Here is a 21,203-nt window from a genome sequence, read left to right as displayed (position 1 = left end):
CATCGGCAAGGAGATTGAAAAGGCAACATCCAGCATCTACCCTCTTCAAAATGTGTTTATCCGGAAAGTAAAAATTTTGAAAGCACCCAAATTCGATCTTGGAAAGTTGATGGAGGTATATACATGGTTTATACTCTTAATGTTTTGAACTTGATCCGTAGCCTATGAAATTATAATAGTATTTCAGAGTCTTATCATTGCCGTGATCTGTGTTCGTAGGTTCATGGAGACTACTCAGAAGACGTTGGCGTGAAGGTTGAGAGACCTGCTGATGAAGCTGCAGACGAGGGGCCTACCGAAATTGTTGGAGCTTAAGTTCAGTTATGTTGAATTTCATTTGATCTGTTTTTGTTTAGTTTTGCCCCGCTTTGTCACAAACTTAGTTTTAACCCGCTTCTCGATCTAGTCAGAGAGTTGGTTTTGAGGATCGCAATTTTGTGCTACCAAATCCTTAGTTAAGAATACTTTCATTGAATCAATTTTAGCAAATTGCACCGTTTTTTTCACTCTTAAATGTTTTTAGATCTTCAATGAAGAATTTCGTGGGTATGGAAAATGAAAAAGGGCAGAGATGGGGATGGAAAAGACTTTTCATAAGGGCAGAGATAGGTATGGAAAAGACTTCTCCGTAATCTTGTGCTACACAATACATTGATCGCTGAGTAATTGTAGAACGGATCCCGTTAAACTAAGGTGAAGTCAGGTCATTTGTTTACTTGAGCATCACAAAGCCAAGATTTTGGCAATTATGTATGCATCTCAATGTAGGGCCCTATTCTGCAAAATCAATCAATCAATGAAGGTAGCTCAAGATTTTATAAGTTTTAGAAAGGAGGTTATATCACTACATCAATCTGTCTATATTATAGTTCATCATAAGATCAAAAGGGGAGCATTTTTTTCAAAAAAAAAAAAAAAAAAAGATCCAGAGATGATCTACCGAGCACCAAACTACAATTGTACATACAACTTACAAGGGGATAATATCTAGCTCTGCTGCCTCTATAACATTATGCTGTTCTTCAGCATTACAACACTCAGTCTCCATGAGTAGAAGGTTTTGTACATCCACAAGCACATGCCTTCTTCCGTCTTTCGCTGCTGCGTTTTCTGCTTCTGTAGATGAAATCTCTCAGAATAACACCTGGTTTACTCTTCGAGAATCTGTTCTTCCCATTTCTCGTTTTCTCGGATTCGAGCTTCATAATAACACGCTGAATGTTCTGTACTTCAAACTGTAGTTTTCCTATCTTCTCTGATCCTCTTTGTGCCTGGTCTGTTAGTTTGTTTAGGGGCATGTTTCCAGTTGCCTCGCTTTCTACTGATGACCTTCGCTCGAAACACGATGGACTGCGTTCCAAACTCTGCTTCAGTTGACCATTGATATTTACTTGCTGGAAGATCGCTTCCTCGACTTCTTTTAAATGTTTCTCGACCGTGTCGTATTCATTGTTTCTAGCCATTTCCACTGTGTTCACTTCCATTCTCTTTTTCAAATCCTGAACGCTTGTTAGAAGACCTGTCAACTGAACAACATCTGAATCAAGTCTCTCCAAAACCTTTCCTTTTCGACCTCGTCGAATTCGTTCTCTAATGCTAGGCGATAGCTCCAATCTATCAACGCTCAACTCCTTCTCTACTTGCAGCTCTGAAGAACAATCTGGACTTTTATGTTCTACAATTTCTGACTGTGGGCACTCGATTTGCGCATCCGACGGGCTTTGTGGCACGCTATCAATCAAACTCTGCTCGCATTCTTGTTCATCAGTTTCCCACAACTTCAGCATTTGATCACTGGTCTCACTACATTCCCTTTTGCTTCTTCTCTGGAATGAACTATCTGATACATGATCCAATGGAATATCTTTCATCAATATTCCATTCTCAGGTTTGTTCTTTCTTGCCTTTACTTTATCACTAATTCCATCCCTCAAACCCTTCCCTTCCTTAGTCGTTGCTTTTTGAACCGAGTTTCCTTCCGATTTCGAGTTTTCGACACGTTTTTCAGCAGCTTCTTTGTTCAGTTTTTCCTTTTCTTCGATCACAGCAATCTCGACTGCCTTTATCACGGCCCTAATCTTCTGCAAATCCAATATCTCATCTTTGTGGACATAACAGCTACTGTGATGAACATGAATCTTGGTTTCCTCCTCCTGGCAACATATGAACATAAATCATTATTAGAATTCAGCAACATTATCCTTCACGCTCAGCTCATCCAATAACAAAGGAACTGAAGAAGTTCAATGATACCAAGCACAAACTTTGGCTATTTTGAGCTAAATCGTAGTAAATTTGTGCATTAAAGTACTGCTGCAGGTGTTTTAGCATATATTTAATAAGAAAAAAGCTTTACCTCTTCTCCTACAAAACCCTTACAGATATCCCTAGTTTGAGGAAGAACAATATGCTTGAGTGATTCTACATCATGTCTCAGAGAAGCTATGGCAGGCTTATAAGCAGACATCTGTGCTTCCATCTCTCCAATTTCAGTTTCCAGGGAACCTACTCTTTCTCTGAGTTGTTCAATCTCTGTAGTTTTTGCAGCATTCTCATCCCCAGCAGTTTCACAAGCCTGTGCAAGTTCATGAACCGTATGTTCGTATAAGACCTCCCGGATCAATGAGATTTGAAGATCGAAGTAAAACGTCGTGGCCTCCGCTTCCCAGAGCTCGAATTCATCTCTTCTCTCCTGTAGTTCTGAATTCAGACATTCCTCTTTAACTTTGCATTTCTCGATCTCGTCGTGCAATAAATCGACTTCGTATTTTAAGTTTCCGTTCAGTTCACAAAGGCTTTGAATCTCATTCTCCTGGTTTGAGCACTTTTCAGACAGTTCAAGATGTGAATTTTTAAGCTTCTCTTCTGTTTCAGAAAGCTCTTGGGCTGTCACCCTCAGAAAATCATTTCCAAGTAAAATTTGATAGCTAAGTTGATCGTTCATGTCCTTTGCTTCATGTAGCTCCTTAGCCAATTTCTCTACTGAACCATTTAAATGCAAATTTTCCACTTCCTTCACCTGAAATTTCTCTGCTAACTTTCCAACTTCTTCCTTTGTATCAGAATTCACCACTTGGAGACGACATATGTCTTGAACGAGCTTTTCCGTTTCCATGAATTTCTCGGTTTTGAAGCTTTCAAAAACCGATGATAGGATATTGAACGCAATCACTTCCCGGACGATTAAATCGTGCTGTTCTTGTTGAATAATGTTCTTGCCTTCTTCAAGGTCTAAAAATTTCTTGAGCAAAGATTTCTTTTCTTCAGCAACATTATGATTTTCTTTTTCCAGCATAAGGCAGGTCCCTTGAAGATTTACTAGCTTCTCATTTAGAGTTTCGATCTCGGCCTTCAGCAGTAGCTCATGTTGCTCCCACTGGCTAACTTGCATCATCAACTCGTTTTTCGACTTCAGAAGCTCGTGCTTGTCGTTTTCATGCATTGCTAGCTGCCCCTTCATGATCTTTAACTCCTGCATAATGTTATCTTTCTCTAATAGAAGTTCTTCACTCTCTAAACTCAGTTGCTTGAGAAGAGTTAATAAAACTGAGTTCTGAACTAGCAGTTGCTGCTTCTTGTCCTTATTTTTGAACACAGAAGCTTTCAAGTCCTCAATTCTGGTCAAGATATCCACTATCAGGATTTTCTCGTCTTTCATATTTCCCTGCACATAATCTTGATCAATTCGAAGAGCCATTAATACCTTTCGGATTCCAGCTCTGAGTTTATCGATTTCGTTGTACATAAACTCCACTTCGACTTGTTGCTCGAGATTTTCGCCTTCCAAATCAGCAATAAGTTTATCTGATAACTTGGATGCCTCTTCATATTGTTCACATTCAATGAGCATAGAAATATTTTTCCTTTCCATATCCTCAACAAACCTCTGCAAGATATAGATCTCGACCTGGGCGTTTACAGCATTATCTAGTAGTTCTTCGATTTCTTCCTTGCCTACTCTACTTTCTTCTCTCAGGGCATGGACATCATCCTCCAAACCAGCAAGTCTCGCCTCGGTCAATTGTTTGTAAGTTGTATGCTCTTGTTCTTCCATGAGAAGGGAAAATCTCAATTCTTCTATTTGATATAAGGCAGAGTCTTTGTCATTTTCAAGATCAGAATACTTCTCTTCAAGATTTGTAAACCTCTTTTCGAGATTTCCTAGTCTTGGTTCGATGCTTTCGAGTCGACCCACCAACACCCCTCGTTCATTCAGAAGATTTGACCTCTCATCCTTCAATAACTGGCAGAATTCTTCTAAGCCCTTTGATTTTGCTCTTAAACCTTCAAGCTCTTTGTTTGCACCAGATAGGGAGTCTTCTAGCAATGTGTTCTTCTCTAAAAGTTTCAACATATTCTCAGTTACATTCTGCAACTGCGAAAGCAACGAAGATTTCTCTGCAACAAGAGCAGTTTTTTCTTCCTGGGATTCCTTGACTTTCTCCAATTCAGCATTCAGTTCAGCTAGAGATACCTTAAGAATGGAATTTTCCTTTGAAAGTTCATCCATATAACTGAGCTTCTCATGAAGTGCTTCCATCTTGTTCCTGTCCTTTTCACATGCCCCCCTCAGCTTGGCATTCTCCTCCTGAAATTCCTTCACTGACGATTCGAGCGAGTCGGGATCCAATCCTACTGCCTCCAATTGTCTCGTTATGCCGTGGTATCTTCCGCTTAAGCCCTTAATTTCTTCTCTCAAATGAAGGATCTCTTTCTCAAGCAAGTTACTCTGATCTTCTTTTTGTGCAACAACTTCTTCAAGTTTGTCCTTCATCTCCTTCAAGCTAGATAATTGATCCTCTAAATTCTTCATTGAAGTATCAGAAGAAAAATGTAGTTCATTCAGCATTTTGTTTTCGTCCTTAACTCGTTGAAGCTCTTCCTCCATACCATGTTTGCATATATCCAAATCCTTCAACATCATGAGACCATTTTTTAGCTCCAAGGTCAGAGCTCTCTGCTCCTCCTGAGATTGACAATGCAAATTCTGCAGAGTGTGGAGAGTGTTTTCAACTTGTACGAATCGCGACTGCTCGTCGTTCATTAGACTCTGAACTTTCTTCAACTCATCTAGCTTTTCTGCAAGCTCTTGATCCTTAATAGCAATCTTCTGCACAAGTTTGTCTGCATCAAACTGCAGTGAATGGTTTGATTGCTCCAAACGAGCACACCTTTCTTCGGTTGTCTCGAGTTTTGCTTTAGCCATCATAAGCTCACCTTTCAGACGTTTTGCGTCGTCTTGAGCACAAGATATTACAGCTTCCATTTTCGCAATCTTCTCCAAGCACTGCTCATACTGGCGGGATGCTATTTCCTTCTCTTCTTTCAGTTCATCAAGAGCTATCTTCAGTGCTTTGACTTCAGTCTCTGAACTACTCATTTGTTCATCAAGCATTCTTGCATAATCTTCAGAAAGAGAGATTTTCTTCTCCAAAGCAGATATCTCCTTTAGGCATTGTTCATACTGAAGAAGACTGGCCTCCTTTTCAGCTGCTAATCTGGAAAGCTGTTGCTCAAAGTTCTGCGCCTCAATTTCGGCCTTGGCAACTTTCTCATTATGTGCTTCAGCATCTTGTTGGGCTACAAATAATAGCTTTTCTAGGCTAGATATCTTTTGCAAACATTGATTATATTGTAGAAGACCAGCATTCTTCTCTGCTTTCAGATCTATAAGGGCTTCCTTCAATATTTTTATTTCGATTTCGGCTTTGCTCGCTCGTTCGTCTAGTCGGCCGGCATCTTTCTGAGCAGAACTAAGTTCTTTCTCTAAGCTAGATAACTTCTCCAAAGAATTCTGGTATTTAAGAAAGAAAGCTTCCTTTTCAGCTTCCATCTGTTTGAGTCTCTTTCTTAAGTTTTGAAGTTCGACATCCAATTTCTCGTCACTTCCCGACTCAACCAGCTCATGCGATTCGTGATCATAAGCTTTACTTGATAACTGAGAGGATACGTTTTGCAAACTATGGTCATCCAATTCCCCTTCAGAAAAAACTAGTGGTTTGATGCTTCCTCCTTCACTAACCTCTAAATTTTCTAGCTCATTGTCTCCTTTTGTTCTTAATGGATGTTGGTTTGTTGATGTTGAACATGCCGAATCCTTGTGCGAGTCATCTCGATCGAGCAGTGCACGATTCGGGAGGTGGATTTCTGGTGTGTGGACTTCAGCTTCAGAACTAGAAGACCCTGAAGCTGACTCATCAGAGAACATAAAAGGAGGCATTTGGTTGTCAAAAGCTTGAGCCATGGTTTTATGTGCATGACGAAGCTCTGCAGTTGCATGGTCATATCTTTCGGCTAAAGCACGGTAAGCTCGGTAAAATTCCTCGACTAATTTCATTAGCTCCGGACGTTTCTTGTAGTACATTTCTGCTCTTCTTGCAAAGGAGTCTGCATCTTCTTCAATGAGTTTGATCATTGCTTTTACTTTGGCATCCATATCTGCAAACATGTGAACAACAGGTCTCCTTTAAAGAGAGTTTCAACTACAAACTTTCTACCTCATTCTTCAACTCTAGCCTCCAATACCAACTCATCCAAAACTCAGATGTTAAAAAAATTCAGCAAGAAATTAACGCGAATGGACGGTAAAGGGCAAGTGATTGAACGAAGCAGCTTTTCCAAGTGAAATCAGTCAAAGGTCGAGTGAAGTTCGCGAACTCTTGAGTCTTTCTTTATTTACAGTGAAGAAAAGATTCGAGACTAAAGGAAGCTGAACAAATGTAAGAACAATGCAGCTCGTAAACTAAACGAAAAGTCCCCCACGGACTCGAGTAATGTGGGGGTCAAGCACCATCTAAACATGGGAATAGAACTGAACTCGCATCAGTAAGATTAGTCAAGATGGAAGATGCATAACCTGTAAGATTCTCCTGTAGCCATTTTGAGTTTTTGGGGCTGATATGGCTATCCCACCACCAAGAATACAAGCGCCGAGATTCCGAATGCAACAACGTCGCCATAACTCCAGAACACAACAATCAAGGTAACGGATCCAGGCCAGAAACCAAGCTAATCCTCCACGAGCCTTCCCATCTCCCTGTCACTGAGTTCACCTGCATAGCAAGACAAAAACGTCATTATGAAACGAAGCTTTGTTCACATTGTGGCCATTTAGCCTTTAATAAAAGGCAGCTTCAAAGAGAAGGATGAGGAAAACAGATGAAATCCAGATCTCCAACCACTTAAACTTTCCCAAATTTACAAGAACTTGATTGTTTCAAACAAATCTTATCTATACGAATCGATTATGAACTCTAACACACAAGAATTAGTGCAAATGGAAGAAATCAATAGTTCAAATATGCTGCAGAAACCAACCCTTTTGTAATCAGGGGACCAAAAATCACCAGAACGGCTGAAAAAGCAGCTTGTTCCCAATCATACAAGAAGCAGTACAGCTCAGAAAGAACACAAAATCAAATTTCAAGCAAATGGGTCTCCCAAAAAAGAGGCGAAACAGCGATTTCCTCTAATCAAACGCTTCGATCAAATGAAAAGCATAAGAACTAAGGCAACAAAATGGGTCATCAGAGAAAACCCCACAAACCAATCAGCTTCTTCACCCCATTTCTTCTCTCTCTCTCTCTCTCTCTCTCTCTCTCTGTCTCCCTGCTATTCTCCATCGCAGAATATCATTATCGCATTATATTATCGGGTTTCGTACAGTAACCGTCCAATGATAGCTCGGCCGTTCGAGCAGCGTAAATGCCAGCCCTGAGATTAAGCAAAAGGAGTGAATTAGATGAAGGGGTAAGCAACCCAATTAGGAAATTAACACAAAATTTGAAACTATAGAATTAGAACAAAAAAATACCCCAAAAAATAACCTTGAAAATCAGTATAATTAGCGTTAATTAGATTCAAAAAAAGGAAAACAGTCGTATTCTTTCGATTTTGCTGTGTTTTGTCGTCACCACCCTGAAAAAGATTAGTGGGTAGAGAGTGATTAAGGAGCTTAAATCACCAAAAGCTACCTCCTACTTTATTTTTATCTTATTGGTTATTAAAAAGAATTTTGTTCTCTGCACGGTTGCTTGTGGCTATGATGTTCAAGCTGTTCTTTATTGGGTTTCTAACCAGTAATTAGTGCCTTGAATTATTGTTAACCAGCTTTTCAAGATGAGAACTTCAATATAATACTAATTTTCATTTTTCTCATCGTGTTCTTGAGAAGTAATTATTAAAATTATTAAATAATTCAATTTTTCCACAAATAGTAATCTATATGTTAACTCACAAAATTATGAAATTTCTAATGTTTTTCCTTTTTCTTTGCAATAACCAATATTTCTAGTTTCCTTGTGTGGGTGGAACACCACCTCTCTTTAATAATGGATCATTAATAAGGAAAAATAAATTAGTATTATAATAATAATAAAATATTACTAAAATATATATTAAAATTTTTAAGAAAACAAAATAATAATAATATCCAATTTTTTTATGTTAATATTATTAAATAAAAATTAGGTAGAATTAAGATCCATAATACAAAAGTCAACAAAAGTTGGTCCGCATTTTTTTTAAAAAAATAATTAAGAAATATATCTTCGACTACAAAATTTACTACAATTGAGTTATGCTTACGTATTTATTGATATTTCATAATTTGGTTTTGGTTTCGGACGCATTTATTTATAAATAATTGTCTTCATCCACACGCTATTATAAATATAATTTAATTATAACGTTTTCAGCTCACTTTTTATTATCATCATGTGGGAAAATAAGACACTATAGTCTTAATCTAAAATTAAATGTGACTATTATTTTTAAATTTTGTTGCATTATTAATCGTAGATCTTATGAATTATCAGATAGGCAATCAATAATGGTTTTTAGCTTTGGTCTCATTGCCCAACTTCCCCCATTTACCAACTCCCAACCATTAGTTGTTTTTTTTAGTAAATCATCGAGATGATAATTGGTATTTTATTTATTAAATTATGCTTAAATTAACTGATAATTATTTTAATAGCATCAATTTCACTCGAAAAGTAAAATTATTTATACATGTCATAATTTCTTAACGATAAAATCTATATTTTTTTAAAAAAATTAACTCGACAATAAAAGTGAGTGTTCATAAAATGAACACTCTGACTAGTGTTCATAAAAAATCTATATTTTTTTAAAAAAATTAACTCGACAATAAAATAAAAATTTAAATAAATGGTTGAATAACGGAAACTAATCCGACTAAAAAAAAAATTAATGGTTTACTTGAATTGAGCCGAAAAAATTTAGAATTAGAACAATTGGATTGAGTCTAAATAGTGTCTCAACTCGACTTAATCCAACCAACGAATGAACACCCATATTAATAAGATGATCAATTAATCCATTAAGAGAAACACCAAAATAGCAAAGGGAATCTGTCGGTGCTTTGTAAGCTTATATTAAACAAACATTAAGCAATAAAAATAATAAAAAAGTCCCCCACGATTGCCAACACATTGTTTGAATTTTTGGTGCGTTTCGTCTTGGTTTTCTCATATGGCCTACCCCTCCATTATTGGTGTCTCAAATTGTGGGTGAATTTTGTCTGTCTTTGAAGGGGTCCGCCACTTCATCTTTTTTTTTAATTAATGGTCCACTTTCAAGTTTCAACTGTGCCATGGTTATGGTTCATCGAATATACGTTAAACGTTTAAATTTTTTTTCCTATGATACTCATTAATGCAATATTGACAAGACAGTTGAAATGTCGAGTGATTTGAGTATTCTTAGGTTTATAGATCGAGTATGAAAATTACACGTTTAGTGCCTTAAACTTTCAAGTTCGTGTCTATGTGGTACTTAAACTTTAAAGGGTGTCTCATAAATTCATGAATTTTTAAAAGTTTAACCAATAACATTCTAAAAAAATATTACCCGACATCAACGGTAGGTTTCAAATGATTTTTCTTTTAAAAAAAACATGTGGTACAAAAATAAAGCTTTTAAAATATTAAGGAATGGAGATAAAATTATTATTATTATATTATGGGATATTTACAATTTATATCATTGAAATAAAAAGGGGGAAATGGGAGGCTTTCTATTTTTATTCAAAATATAAATATTTAAATTTTGTTTGCATCTATTTTTTGTTTCAAAAAGTTTTATTTTTTACACTTTTTTCCTTTTAACATAAAAGTCCGGAATCATGAGTAATGATAAAAAATAAATCAATAATTTAATTTTCTAAATATTGATATTTTCTGATTATTTGGGTCCAAGTAAAAATGTTGACTCATTGGACAACTTGTCAATGATCAAAACCGTCCATTTAATGATGTCCACATGGATGCTAACGTAGGATTTTTGACTCATTGTATATGACTCATGGTCCACCTGTCAGATGGCAAATGGGTTGTTCATACTTATTAATACATAAATAATTGGTGTCCCTCCAATTTTACTTTGAATTATTTTTAATTTCGAAGTTTTATTCGACCAAAATTGAAAGTTTTTTTTTATTTGTTTCAAATGTTAACGAACAAAAGTAACTCATTTGAATAAGACAAGGAGGTTTTTAGAACATCAAGTGGTTGAATATGAATTATATGTTAAGAATCACGGAACTCCACAATAGTATGATGTTGTCCACTTTAAGCATAAGCTCTTGTGGTTTTCCTACAAATAAAGAAGCATTTCTTACTTATAGACCCGTCATCAACTTCCTAATTAGCCGATGTGGGACTCATCTTCTAATGATCCTCAACATTATACAACGTTTAATGAAGAAGTTAAATATGCAGGAGATGTTGTAAACCTTCCAACAATGGAGATTTGGAGCACTTTCTGCACAATCAAAACTCAAACACCATCAATAAAGACAGTCCTTTCTAATTGGCTCAGCTCAATCTTGTCCACCCACTGTTGGATTTTTCCTCCTCACCAAAAAAGCTACATTCTTCTGCTTTTAGAAACAGTACAACAGCTAATAAAAACCCTTCACCCTCTTGATGTGATTTCCCTCTGAAATTCTTCATCAAACCATTTTGTAGGGTTTGGTTTGGCCATTGTCTCGTGAAAGTAGACGAGATACGCACAAACCAAACCAAACCAAACCAAACCAACCCAAACACCCACAAATTAGAAACAAAGGAAAGAAACGATTCAATACATCGACAACCGCACAAACCAAGAAAGAACAACAAAGTTTTAATGTATTCTGAAGGTTTACTGTTCTTAATTCAAAGAACACATCAAGAAAAACAGCCACAAAGAACATTAAGACCAAAGAGATTGTGTTTGTGTGGACAATGGTTTGAATATGTTGAAGTTTTGTGGAGTGTCGGCATGATTGTCCTTATAATATAAAAAGCAAAACCCAAAAGACATCAACCAACCTCCATGATTAAGTTGGCCTTAAAAGTATATCTAAGAAGAAAAGTGGAAATAAGAGGGGCATGTGAATCTTTTGGATCCCAACCAAGAGATAAACTTTCAGATTTTGTTCTTGTTTTCTAGTGAAGTAGCCAGCTGTGTGGCTGGCTACCAGTTGAATTCAGAAAAACAGTGCTGTAAAAAGTTAAAACTTGTGCTGTAAATTTGTTGTTTCTTCAAACAAGTAAAAATCCTAGACATGTTTGTTCCTCTCTACAGTTCTTGCTGCATAGAAAAGGACAAAGGCCTATCTCTCACCCATGTGCCTGATTCATATGGGTTGGGCCAATGGGCTAAGGAGTAAGGGGGTAGGCCTTTGGTTTCTAAGGCATGGCTGTCATCAACTATGAAGAGAAGAAAGGATGCAAAGAAGCAAACTAATGAAGGATCTATATAAATCAACAGTCCAACCATCATTTCTACAGGTACAAGCTTAGGGAAACTAATATTTTACATGATAAGTTGGAGGTATTGGGCGTACGGACACTACTTTTATTATACAGAGTACTACTGAGCAACATACTTTTCAACTAATTGACAAATTGAAGCAGACTTTGCTCGGAAGACTCACCATGTTCAGTGTTGAGGGGTGAGAGAAGGGAAAGAAGGAATCGACTGCAATATCAACTTCCGGCCTGTTCGTGGTAATGGCGATAACCCGAAGTCGCTCTGAGGAGGAGATATCCTCTTACTGTTGGGGGAGCCAGTCTTCACGCCTGCACCAGGAGAGCAATTGCCACAAAGAATATCTGGCATTTCATCTTCCATACCAGGAAGAGTATTTTTCCCTGGATCCGGTTGCGATTGGAGAATGTTCGGCTTTTCGAGCTTGTTGCCAGTGTAAAATCCAGACGAGGATCCGACGTTGAGAAAAGAAGAACGCAGCGGTTTGCTCCTTGAGGAGAAGGGTAGAGGAACCAATTGCCTGTTGATGTAGATTGTCAATATCCCAACAACAATGAATATAAACATTAATGTTTAAGATGAAATTTTCAGAGATCCACCTGCAGTGCTGTAATGGTGTTGAGGGAATAGCAGAACCTGGGTTCTGTTCTTCATTATTCGGAATTTCAGGGCCGTGCAAAGCTTTGTCGTCCATCGCACTCGCTTGGTTTGTTTCTGGTTCTTCTTCTTCTTGTTCAGTTTCTAATCCTAATAAAGAAGACCCTGAAACAAAAACAAAATTTACTATGAAGGAAAATAGTGAAAGGAAAGCAAAGTATCTAAAATCTCAGATGAACAATCAAGAGACCACGGAACCAACGCCGCGAAATCACTCGTAAAACTCACCGTCCTTTCTTCCAAATGCATTTTTACACCCCTCACATCTGCAACTGATGGAGCATCCAACACCGCCCTGCACGAACAGTTTAAATAAGATCCCACGGAAGGAAAAGAAGAACAAAACTAATAAACACATGATTTTCCAAGGGGGAAAACCTGATAGCATTCACAGTATTTCTTGAGGCAACTTGACTTCTTGCAGTTGCATCCCCTTTTATGCCGTGCAGATGCCGGGGTTTTGTTAGATTCGTCCTGAACGAAACAAATTTCTCAAGTTATTATCTCGCAGTCCGACACTACAGAGAAAAATCTAGACAGAGATTCCATACCCCAGGCTCAGGAAGAGAGTCCGAGTTCCTGATCACTTTGGGAGCAAATGCAAGTGGATTGCGAGATTCAATCTGTTTGCGAGTTGCAAGAACGGTATCTTCATGAATAGGTTTGTTAAAGCAATCTTGACACGAGCATGGCTCGATACAGTAAACGCCTGCAGCAAAGCATTCACAGTAACTGCACAAAGAGTACAAAAGGTCAAATACTAATTATGAAGCCAATTTGAAGAAAAGAAACAATTGATTCAGTCAAACTGTTGGAGTTGGAACTCACAGTTTTAAACACTTCGACTTTTTACAATTACAGCGTTTGCACGACGACTCAGTTTCTCCAGCATGTTCCAACCGACGCCTGCAAAACCATTTGACAAAGTTTTAGATAACAAGGCGATGAAGCTAAACATCGAAGTTATATACTGTGATGCATTGGCCATTTCATTCAGAGAAGTTTACTTGCCTCTTCTTTTTGGGACTATTTTGATTGAAGTCCTCCGCAAGCACATAAGCGGATGCCCTCACAGCATCTTCCTCGTTATGAACCCCATTCTCTGAAGGGTCCATATCCCTTTCAGTAACGACCGAAGTTAAGCGAGGATCCAGGCCAGTTGAGGGAGAGTGACATGAAGCACTCGAGTTTGGCAAATTTAGCTGCTTCTCGGACGAAAACTTCTCTTGATTGAGAGTTTTGGCATCCTTTGACGCTGTTGCCAAAGCATTTAAGTGTAAACCTATTCCAGTTAAAATGCATCGACTTGCAACACCACCGGTTTTATAAGGGACCAGCTGTTTATCCACGGATGGCATCTTCTCTTCTGGATGTGTCGACACAGAACCACTAGTTGAACCATCTTCTAAGTTTTTTCTTCGACTGACTGCTGCCTCGAAGTCCAGACAGCGCCTCCGCATACCCCGATACAAATTAGACACTGGCTGTAAGCAAACAAACAAACCCCAACTAGTATTATTGAATAATCAAAGCAAGCTACATTATATATTAGCTAAAACAAAAGGGATCACAATGTATGGTGAAACGGGCTCTATATGAAATATTACACAAAACGTAACCAGATAAATTTAAATAGACGTGTTCATAACGTTCTGACTTAAAAATTGGTGTAATAAAAACATTGATAAGTTACATTTTTGAACAAAATGTTATCCTTCTCAATTACATTGCCTATTATTTCCTTGTAGTTCTGACATGCAAGATGCAAAAAGTCGAACGGTAGCATTTGCATAAAAAGTTCATAGGGAGACAATTAAGCATCAATACCTTACAATCATCTGTAATATATCTAGCCACCTCATCATCTGTTATTTCCCTACTCATAGAGTTACTTGAGTTTGGAAAAGGTAATATATCTAGCCACCTCATCATCTGTTATTTCCCTACTCATAGAGTTACTTGAGTTTGGAAAAGAAAGGCTATCTATTGCACGGTCCATATCTTTTAGCTCACGAGCCTCTCCAGCTTGAGATGACAAAAACTCTATTTCCTGCTGTCCACCACTAGATTCTATTGGATCAGCAATTCTCATTTTCGACAGATTGGTATTGTCATTTTCCATGATTTGAGACAAGGTACTTGAAGTAAACCCTGTCACAAGGTCTAATGGTTTCTGAACTAGTCTGATAGCCTCTGAACCATTGGGGGAGCTGAATATCAAAAGATCAGAGCCTTCAGTAATTAAGCTTTCCCAATCACTCTGAACCATTGGGGGAGCTGAATATCAAAAGATCAGAGCCTTCAGTAATTAAGCTTTCCCAATCATAACCGGTCGCCTCTCTTTCTTCAGTGAGGCTTACGACTTGCTTATTCGCTTCAGCTTCAACTTCAGCTGATCCATTTCCTGATTTGTTGTGAACATAGGGTTCAATTAAAGCTGGATCTTCACCTGACTTCAGCTGATCCATTTCCTGATTTGTTGTGAACATAGGGTTCAATTAAAGCTGGATCTTCACCTGATTCTGTAACACTATCTGGTAGCTTTTGGTCACAGTCTGGACGAGCCGAATCGCTCTTCATAGCTTGTGGCTCCTCTTTAGTAGACAATGGGTGCACAGAAGGAAGCTTGGTTGGATTAGAAAGTGAATCAGAGTTTCCATCTGGTGCACTAGAGTTCTCCTGTAATTGAGACACACTCCCAGTAACACCTCCATTGGTGTCAACTTTATTCCCATTTTCAGAAGCGAAGTCCGGTTTCGATAGATCCAGTAACACCTCCATTGGTGTCAACTTTATTCCCATTTTCAGAAGCGAAGTCCGGTTTCGATAGATCTGCAACACTGTGCCTAATGACAAATAAAACTTCAATTATATAATGAGAAAAAGTAGCTGCATTTACATATCCTCACAAGTAATTTGAAAAAAAGGCATCTTAAAAGAGGCCTGTACAGTACCTTCTTAAGAATCTAGATTCCTTGTATGAACTAACGTGTGGCGAAGTAAAAACTGATGGAAGGGAGGCAAAACTAAGAGAGTTGAATGTCTGCGTAGTATGTATAGACTTTACGGGTTGGATCGGTGATAGATGCAAAACTAAGAGAGTTGAATGTCTGCGTAGTATGTATAGACTTTACGGGTTGGATCGGTGATAGATTGTTGATGTAATTGAAAACAGGGGAATCCTGCACCAGCAATAACCCAGTAAAGGCATGAAAAAATGAAGCATTTACAAGAATTAATGCATAAACACCCTTCCCCCAACACACACACAAGAAAAAAGAACACCAAACCACGGCACCAAGTCACCAAAGAGCCACCAATGTGAGCATAGTTCAATCGAGACCAAGAGGTTAGAGGTTCATATCCCCACCCCATACATTGTTGAACTAAAAAGAAAGTCTCCAAAGAGCCTCTAACGTCAGAAAACATTGTTTCTACACGTGAAGCCACAGGCCAGAAACAAGATGCAGATCTGCTCCAAAGCTTGGTGCAGCACAACTAAGTTAAACACACCAAATTTCTAAGTAACAGTAACAAAGAACTCTAGAACAGCAACTAAACCATGGCCAATATGAAAGCAAATATTGCCCAAATTGGAGATCTGGAGCTCAAATACACGAAGCTCAAGGAAGCCAGTCCTCCCAAAAAATATTGCCCAAATTGGAGATCTGGAGCTCAAATACACGAAGCTCAAGGAAGCCAGTCCTCCCAAAACCATCAGACAGCGAACAAACGTCAAATTCATCGAATTAAAAACGTAGAAAACAGTAGTTCAAGTAAAAACCAACCAAAACCCACAAAGACAACAGATCAAGGAATTCACAAGACAAACCGGACCATGCAGTAAAAACCAACCAAAACCCACAAAGACAACAGATCAAGGAATTCACAAGACAAACCGGACCATGCAGCCAACACATCCACAAGAGCATAAATGGGATCGGCCAATTAAGGGTCCAGAAGTCAACGAAGCCAAAATCAAAGAACATGCACAAGAACAGCAAACCAATCCCAACCCAGATAACAAAAACTCCCAAAGTAAAGAAAAAAACAATCAAACAGCAAAAGGGTCAGCCCCATCTGAAATGCAAAGCAGCAGCACCTCAAATTTAGAGACAGAAGTAGTGGCGATCTGTTTCCTCTCCGGAGTATCCATGTCGGCGAGCTAAATGGATTCCTCCAGCAGCATACCTCAAAGAGATCACTCAAAAGAAGAAGAAAACACACACACACACACACACACAATCAAAGCAAGCTAGCTAACCACTTCCATTCTTCTGACTTCCCTTTCTCCGAAGTTTCCCCCTCTCTTAACCTAGTTTTCTTTCTACTTAGAAAAAAATGGGGTCTCCCAGATGAGATTCAAAGGAGCGGGAAGGCGGGATAGTAGATTTTCTCGTGGGGATAACCCGGACCCTACAACAAAGTCCCACCACAATCTCCCACACTCACCTCTTCACAGCTGTCGATGTGTAAATACAAAAAAATGTGCCCCCTCTCTACCTTTTCACAGTAAAATTTTCGTTTTTTTTTTTTTTCTCTTTTCTCTTTTGCTTTACTGTTACATAATACAAAACTATTTATTAAAAAAAAAGTAACGCTTTTCTCTTTTCTCTTTTGCTTTACTGTTACATAATACAAAACTATTTATTAAAAAAAAAGTAACGCTGAATATGATTTGCTTTTCTGGGTCTTGATTTTCTTGCCTCAACCCTTTTTATTTTTTTTTCTTTTAGTCCTTCAATCTCTTTCCACTGCCATTGAGTGGATTCAGATTTTCTGGGTTTTTCTAATGTTTCTAAAGCTACTATGATTATTTGTTGTTGAAGAAAAGTATATAATTTTCATATCATTTTTCCTGCCGATTGAATTGAAACTTAATCTTAGGTTAAAAGGGTTTTTTTTTTTTCTAAGGCTGTAAGGTCAAATTGAATAAGATTCTATATTAATATTGGATGGTTGATTTTAGTATTGGATTAACCGTAACATATTATAAGATCGATAGAAATTAATGTATATTTTGTCGGATTTTTTTTCTTTTTTTATACATAACATTGCTAAAAAAATGTTTCCATTTTGTAAAGTTAAATAAAATTGTTTGAAAATGGAAAAAAAAAATATTAGATTAATGGAAATAGTATTTTTGTTATTTAATTTTTTTTTTACTAATTTAGATTTTTGGATAATGTTTTTCTTATTTATAAATTGTATTTTTTTTTTGGAATTTAAAATAATTAATTATATTCTTCCATTTTGTTATGTATTTTTTAAAGTAGGGTTATTTTTCTTTCTATATTATAATTATATTATTTATAAGGTAAAATTAAAAAAAAATAACGAGAAATTTCTATTTTATTAATAACAATGTACACGTCTATGTTTTTACTATCCTGAATATTTTCGGTTACCATCCCAATTAATTTCTATTTTTATTAATTATTTTTTAATTAAATTCGATTGAATATTTTCGGTTACCATCCCAATTAATTTCTATTTTTATTAATTATTTTTTAATTAAATTCGATAAATGTATTAGGGTTTAAAGTTGGCAAGGTTATTATTTGATTTATTTTTTAAAACTAATATGTATTTATTATAAACTTAAAAATGGTAAAAAGGCAAGAAAAACTAAAACAATACGGTAAAAAGGGTAATTTAATAAGTTTTTGAGTAAAAATGGTTATTATTATTATTATTATTATTTAAATATTTTGGGAATAAAAACTATAAAACTAAATTTATATTCAAAAGCATATAATATCACCGCAAGTTTTATATCCCCAAATTTAATAAATTATAAAGAAAAAAAAACATCTCTCTTAAATATTTTAAATGCAAATAAATGTGAGAATGAATGAATAATTAGTATTTTATTTATTTGATAGAAAAAGATAAATTTTGTTACTTCTATATTGGGTCAGTGACAGTAAAAAGTAAGATTAAAAACTGACATTTGTCCTAGGTGGAATTTAATTTATAAATATACGGTACCAGTTTTAAAGTTTAATTTTAATAAAATTAAAATGGGTTTTAAATGGGCGGAAGGGCGGGAATGAGGGAATGACGTAATAGTTACTCTACATCGCTGAGCATTGAATCTTCGGTGGACATGAGCGGGAATGAGGGAATGACGTAATAGTTACTCTACATCGCTGAGCATTGAATCTTCGGTGGACATGAGCTTTTTGTGATTGAACGGTCAAAGGCCACGCGCCTCTCACGTGCCATACCCCACCTTTTTTTCCTTTACAATTTTATTTATTTTTTTAATTGATTGAATTTTAAAATTATAAAAGATTTTTTTTTTTTCATTTTATTGATTAATATAGATAAACCGTTAAAAAAAAACAATGACATTATTTTTTAAATTTTAATCGCTATAAATAAAAATATGCATAATTATAGTTTAATTATCTCGAGTATAATTTAATCGGTTAAAATATTAAATTTTTAATTTTAATCACTTTAATCAATCGACTGATTTTTTACAAATATTTGTTTAATTATTAAAAAAAAACTTATTTTTAATATATATAAAAAAGGAGTATTTCTTTAATTAACCCAATAATTAACAAACTTCCTTTCATATTTTTAATATATATAAAAAAGGAGTATTTCTTTAATTAACCCAATAATTAACAAACTTCCTTTCATTTTAATGCAATGTTGGTCTAAAATTAGTAATCCATTTGCATATTTAATTAATGCTTTCAATACGTAAACAAAATTAATGCTTTAAAGTCTCAACGTCACATTTATTACATATAAGTTTTAAAAATCACAATGAAAGCATTTTTCCTTTAATTGTATAAATAAACACATTTATTACATATAAGTTTTAAAAATCACAATGAAAGCATTTTTCCTTTAATTGTATAAATAAAAAAATTTCTTAAAAAACAAATAAAAAATTCGAGAATTCAACTAATCAATTTTGGGTTGATAATGAACTAAATTTTTTTATTAAACGCAATTAATTAGTTGACTTAATCCAAAAAAACCGTAAATAATACATTGTACCTTGTTATAATTAAGAATTTTATAAGTGTGACCTGTTTTTATTTAAAATATTAATTGTTCAATTTTATTTTAAAAAATAAATATTACTTTATTTTCACGAACTTATTAATCCATGTCTTATTCGACTAATTTATATATATATAATATTTTATAAATATAAGAATCAATGGTCCACAATTAACATAAAATTCTTTAAATAGCTTTATTTTGTGTGTTTTTTATTTTTAAGTTTATAAAATTGGATTATTTGATTTTTAGTTTTTTAGTTTTAAAAAATCAGCTCAGAGTTTCTCTATTTTTATATTTTTATCTATATTTTTAAAAATAAACAAGCCAAATTTGAAATATATATATATATATATATAATTATTTTTTTAATTTGATTAATAATTCAAGCGCTTCCTTAATAAAATAAAAAATCATATATATATAATTATTTTTTTAATTTGATTAATAATTCAAGCGCTTCCTTAATAAAATAAAAAATCATTATAAAAAAATTGAGAGAAAAGCATCCAAATTAAAGAAAATAAAATATATTTCAAATAAAACTTAATTTATTTAGAATTTTAATAACTCAATTAAAATAATTAAAATTATCTATGTGAACTTTTCAAATATTGTAAAATTTTCAAATAATCATTAAATAATTTTTAAAATAAAAGATTTTTAAAAGTGATAAAATAGGTCAAATGTTATTAAAAATTTAAACTTTTAAAAATATATTTATACATGAAAATAAAATTACAGACATATTAAGAATAACTTGAATTTTACTTTAAAAATAAAACAGAAATCCACTTAAATAAAATTACAGACATATTAAGAATAACTTGAATTTTACTTTAAAAATAAAACAGAAATCCACTTAATTATTAAAATATACATTTTTAACTAAAAAGTTCAAAATCGACATTTAAATATATATATAGATAAATATACGCACTTGAGGAAGACAATAGCATTTTAAGACCATAATATTTTTTTAATATACAAAAATCCCCAATATTCCTGCATATTACAAGCGTAGACGACCGTCATGTTTGTGGCGTGCATGACAAAGACACAGTGGCAACAAGACACGTCAGTGTCGTTTTCCGGTGCCGCGCTGGCAGGGCGCGTATAAAAATTGTCTGCTTTATGTGTTAGGTGCGTGGTCCATTTCCATTGCCTTACACACGCCGGTCACCTCTCTTATTTTTTTCTTTTGTAATTAATAAATTATTTATTTATTTAGATAGGGTTAGATTTTTTTTGAGTTGAATTTTTAAAAAATCGAAAAGTTTAAAGGTTTTCCCAAGTTGACATTTTGTTATGACCAACTTGAAAATAAATTCATAACTCAACTTTTGTGAAAATTATAAATATTTCCTCTTGAAAAAGGGTGCCTTCAAGAACGCAGACACAGGTCATGCATGATTGCATCAACTCGTGTTGTAAGATGTTGGGTTAACCCTCGTGTTTAATTGCCAATCCGGTTGAAACTTTGAGTAGACTCCCAGTGATAAGTAGGAGGGAGGTGAGGATGATGTCAAGTCATCATGCCTCTTATGTCCTGGTCTACACACGTGCTACAATGGTGAAGACAAAAGGGTCGTGGTCTCGCGAGGATGTGCTAACTCAAAAACTCATATTCAGTTCAAATTGTAGGTTGCATAGTTGAGATTTATATGATAGATTAAAATTGAAGTAAAGTAGGAGACCAAAGTTGAAGATGAACCAAAACTTGAGATTTATATGATAGATTA

The 21,203-nt window shown here is 35.2% G+C and overlaps 2 protein-coding genes and 1 long non-coding RNA gene across 7 annotated transcripts; 1 reads left to right on the top strand and 2 right to left on the bottom strand.

Moving 5' to 3' along the window:
• LOC111474108 lies at window positions 1-506 on the top strand. Its single transcript, XR_002715855.1, has 2 exons — window positions 1-115; window positions 220-506. It is a non-coding gene; the product is annotated as an uncharacterized LOC111474108 (long non-coding RNA).
• A 316-nt stretch (window positions 507-822) lies between these two features.
• LOC111474107 (protein NETWORKED 1A-like) lies at window positions 823-7,912 on the bottom strand. 2 transcript variants are annotated; one of them, XM_023119366.1, is made up of 5 exons: window positions 7,827-7,912; window positions 7,318-7,713; window positions 6,857-7,052; window positions 2,357-6,438; window positions 823-2,153 (listed from the first exon to the last, which is right to left on the bottom strand). In XM_023119366.1, the coding sequence occupies exons 3-5, from the start codon at window positions 6,957-6,959 to the stop codon at window positions 1,038-1,040; spliced, it is 5,301 nt and encodes a 1,766-aa protein (XP_022975134.1). In that variant the 5' UTR covers window positions 6,960-7,052; window positions 7,318-7,713; window positions 7,827-7,912; the 3' UTR covers window positions 823-1,037. The 2 variants fall into 2 exon arrangements, with proteins under 2 accessions (XP_022975134.1, XP_022975135.1); XM_023119367.1 differs by having other exon boundaries at window positions 7,547-7,713.
• Window positions 7,913-11,739: 3,827 nt separating this feature from the next.
• LOC111474103 (protein tesmin/TSO1-like CXC 2) lies at window positions 11,740-16,875 on the bottom strand. 4 transcript variants are annotated; one of them, XM_023119357.1, is made up of 15 exons: window positions 16,538-16,875; window positions 15,557-15,617; window positions 15,390-15,489; window positions 15,211-15,281; window positions 14,952-15,143; window positions 14,735-14,884; window positions 14,360-14,667; window positions 14,263-14,292; window positions 13,447-13,919; window positions 13,264-13,341; window positions 12,987-13,167; window positions 12,814-12,909; window positions 12,664-12,730; window positions 12,378-12,540; window positions 11,740-12,298 (listed from the first exon to the last, which is right to left on the bottom strand). In XM_023119357.1, exons 1-15 carry the CDS (start codon window positions 16,589-16,591, stop codon window positions 11,950-11,952), a joined length of 2,373 nt encoding a protein of 790 aa, XP_022975125.1. In that variant the 5' UTR covers window positions 16,592-16,875; the 3' UTR covers window positions 11,740-11,949. The 4 variants fall into 4 exon arrangements, with proteins under 4 accessions (XP_022975125.1, XP_022975126.1, XP_022975123.1 ...); XM_023119358.1 differs by having other exon boundaries at window positions 14,360-14,634; window positions 14,702-14,816; window positions 14,890-15,143; ... (1 more) ...; window positions 15,529-15,617; window positions 16,538-16,874; XM_023119355.1 differs by having other exon boundaries at window positions 14,360-14,634; window positions 14,702-14,884; window positions 15,390-15,461; window positions 15,529-15,617; window positions 16,538-16,874.
• Window positions 16,876-21,203: the final 4,328 nt, after the last annotated feature.

Source organism: Cucurbita maxima, unplaced genomic scaffold, assembly GCF_002738345.1.
Source record: "Cucurbita maxima cultivar Rimu unplaced genomic scaffold, Cmax_1.0 Cma_Scf00244, whole genome shotgun sequence".
NCBI classification, from domain to species: Eukaryota; Viridiplantae; Streptophyta; class Magnoliopsida; order Cucurbitales; family Cucurbitaceae; genus Cucurbita; species Cucurbita maxima.
This window is presented reverse-complemented; position numbering and strand designations above follow the sequence as displayed.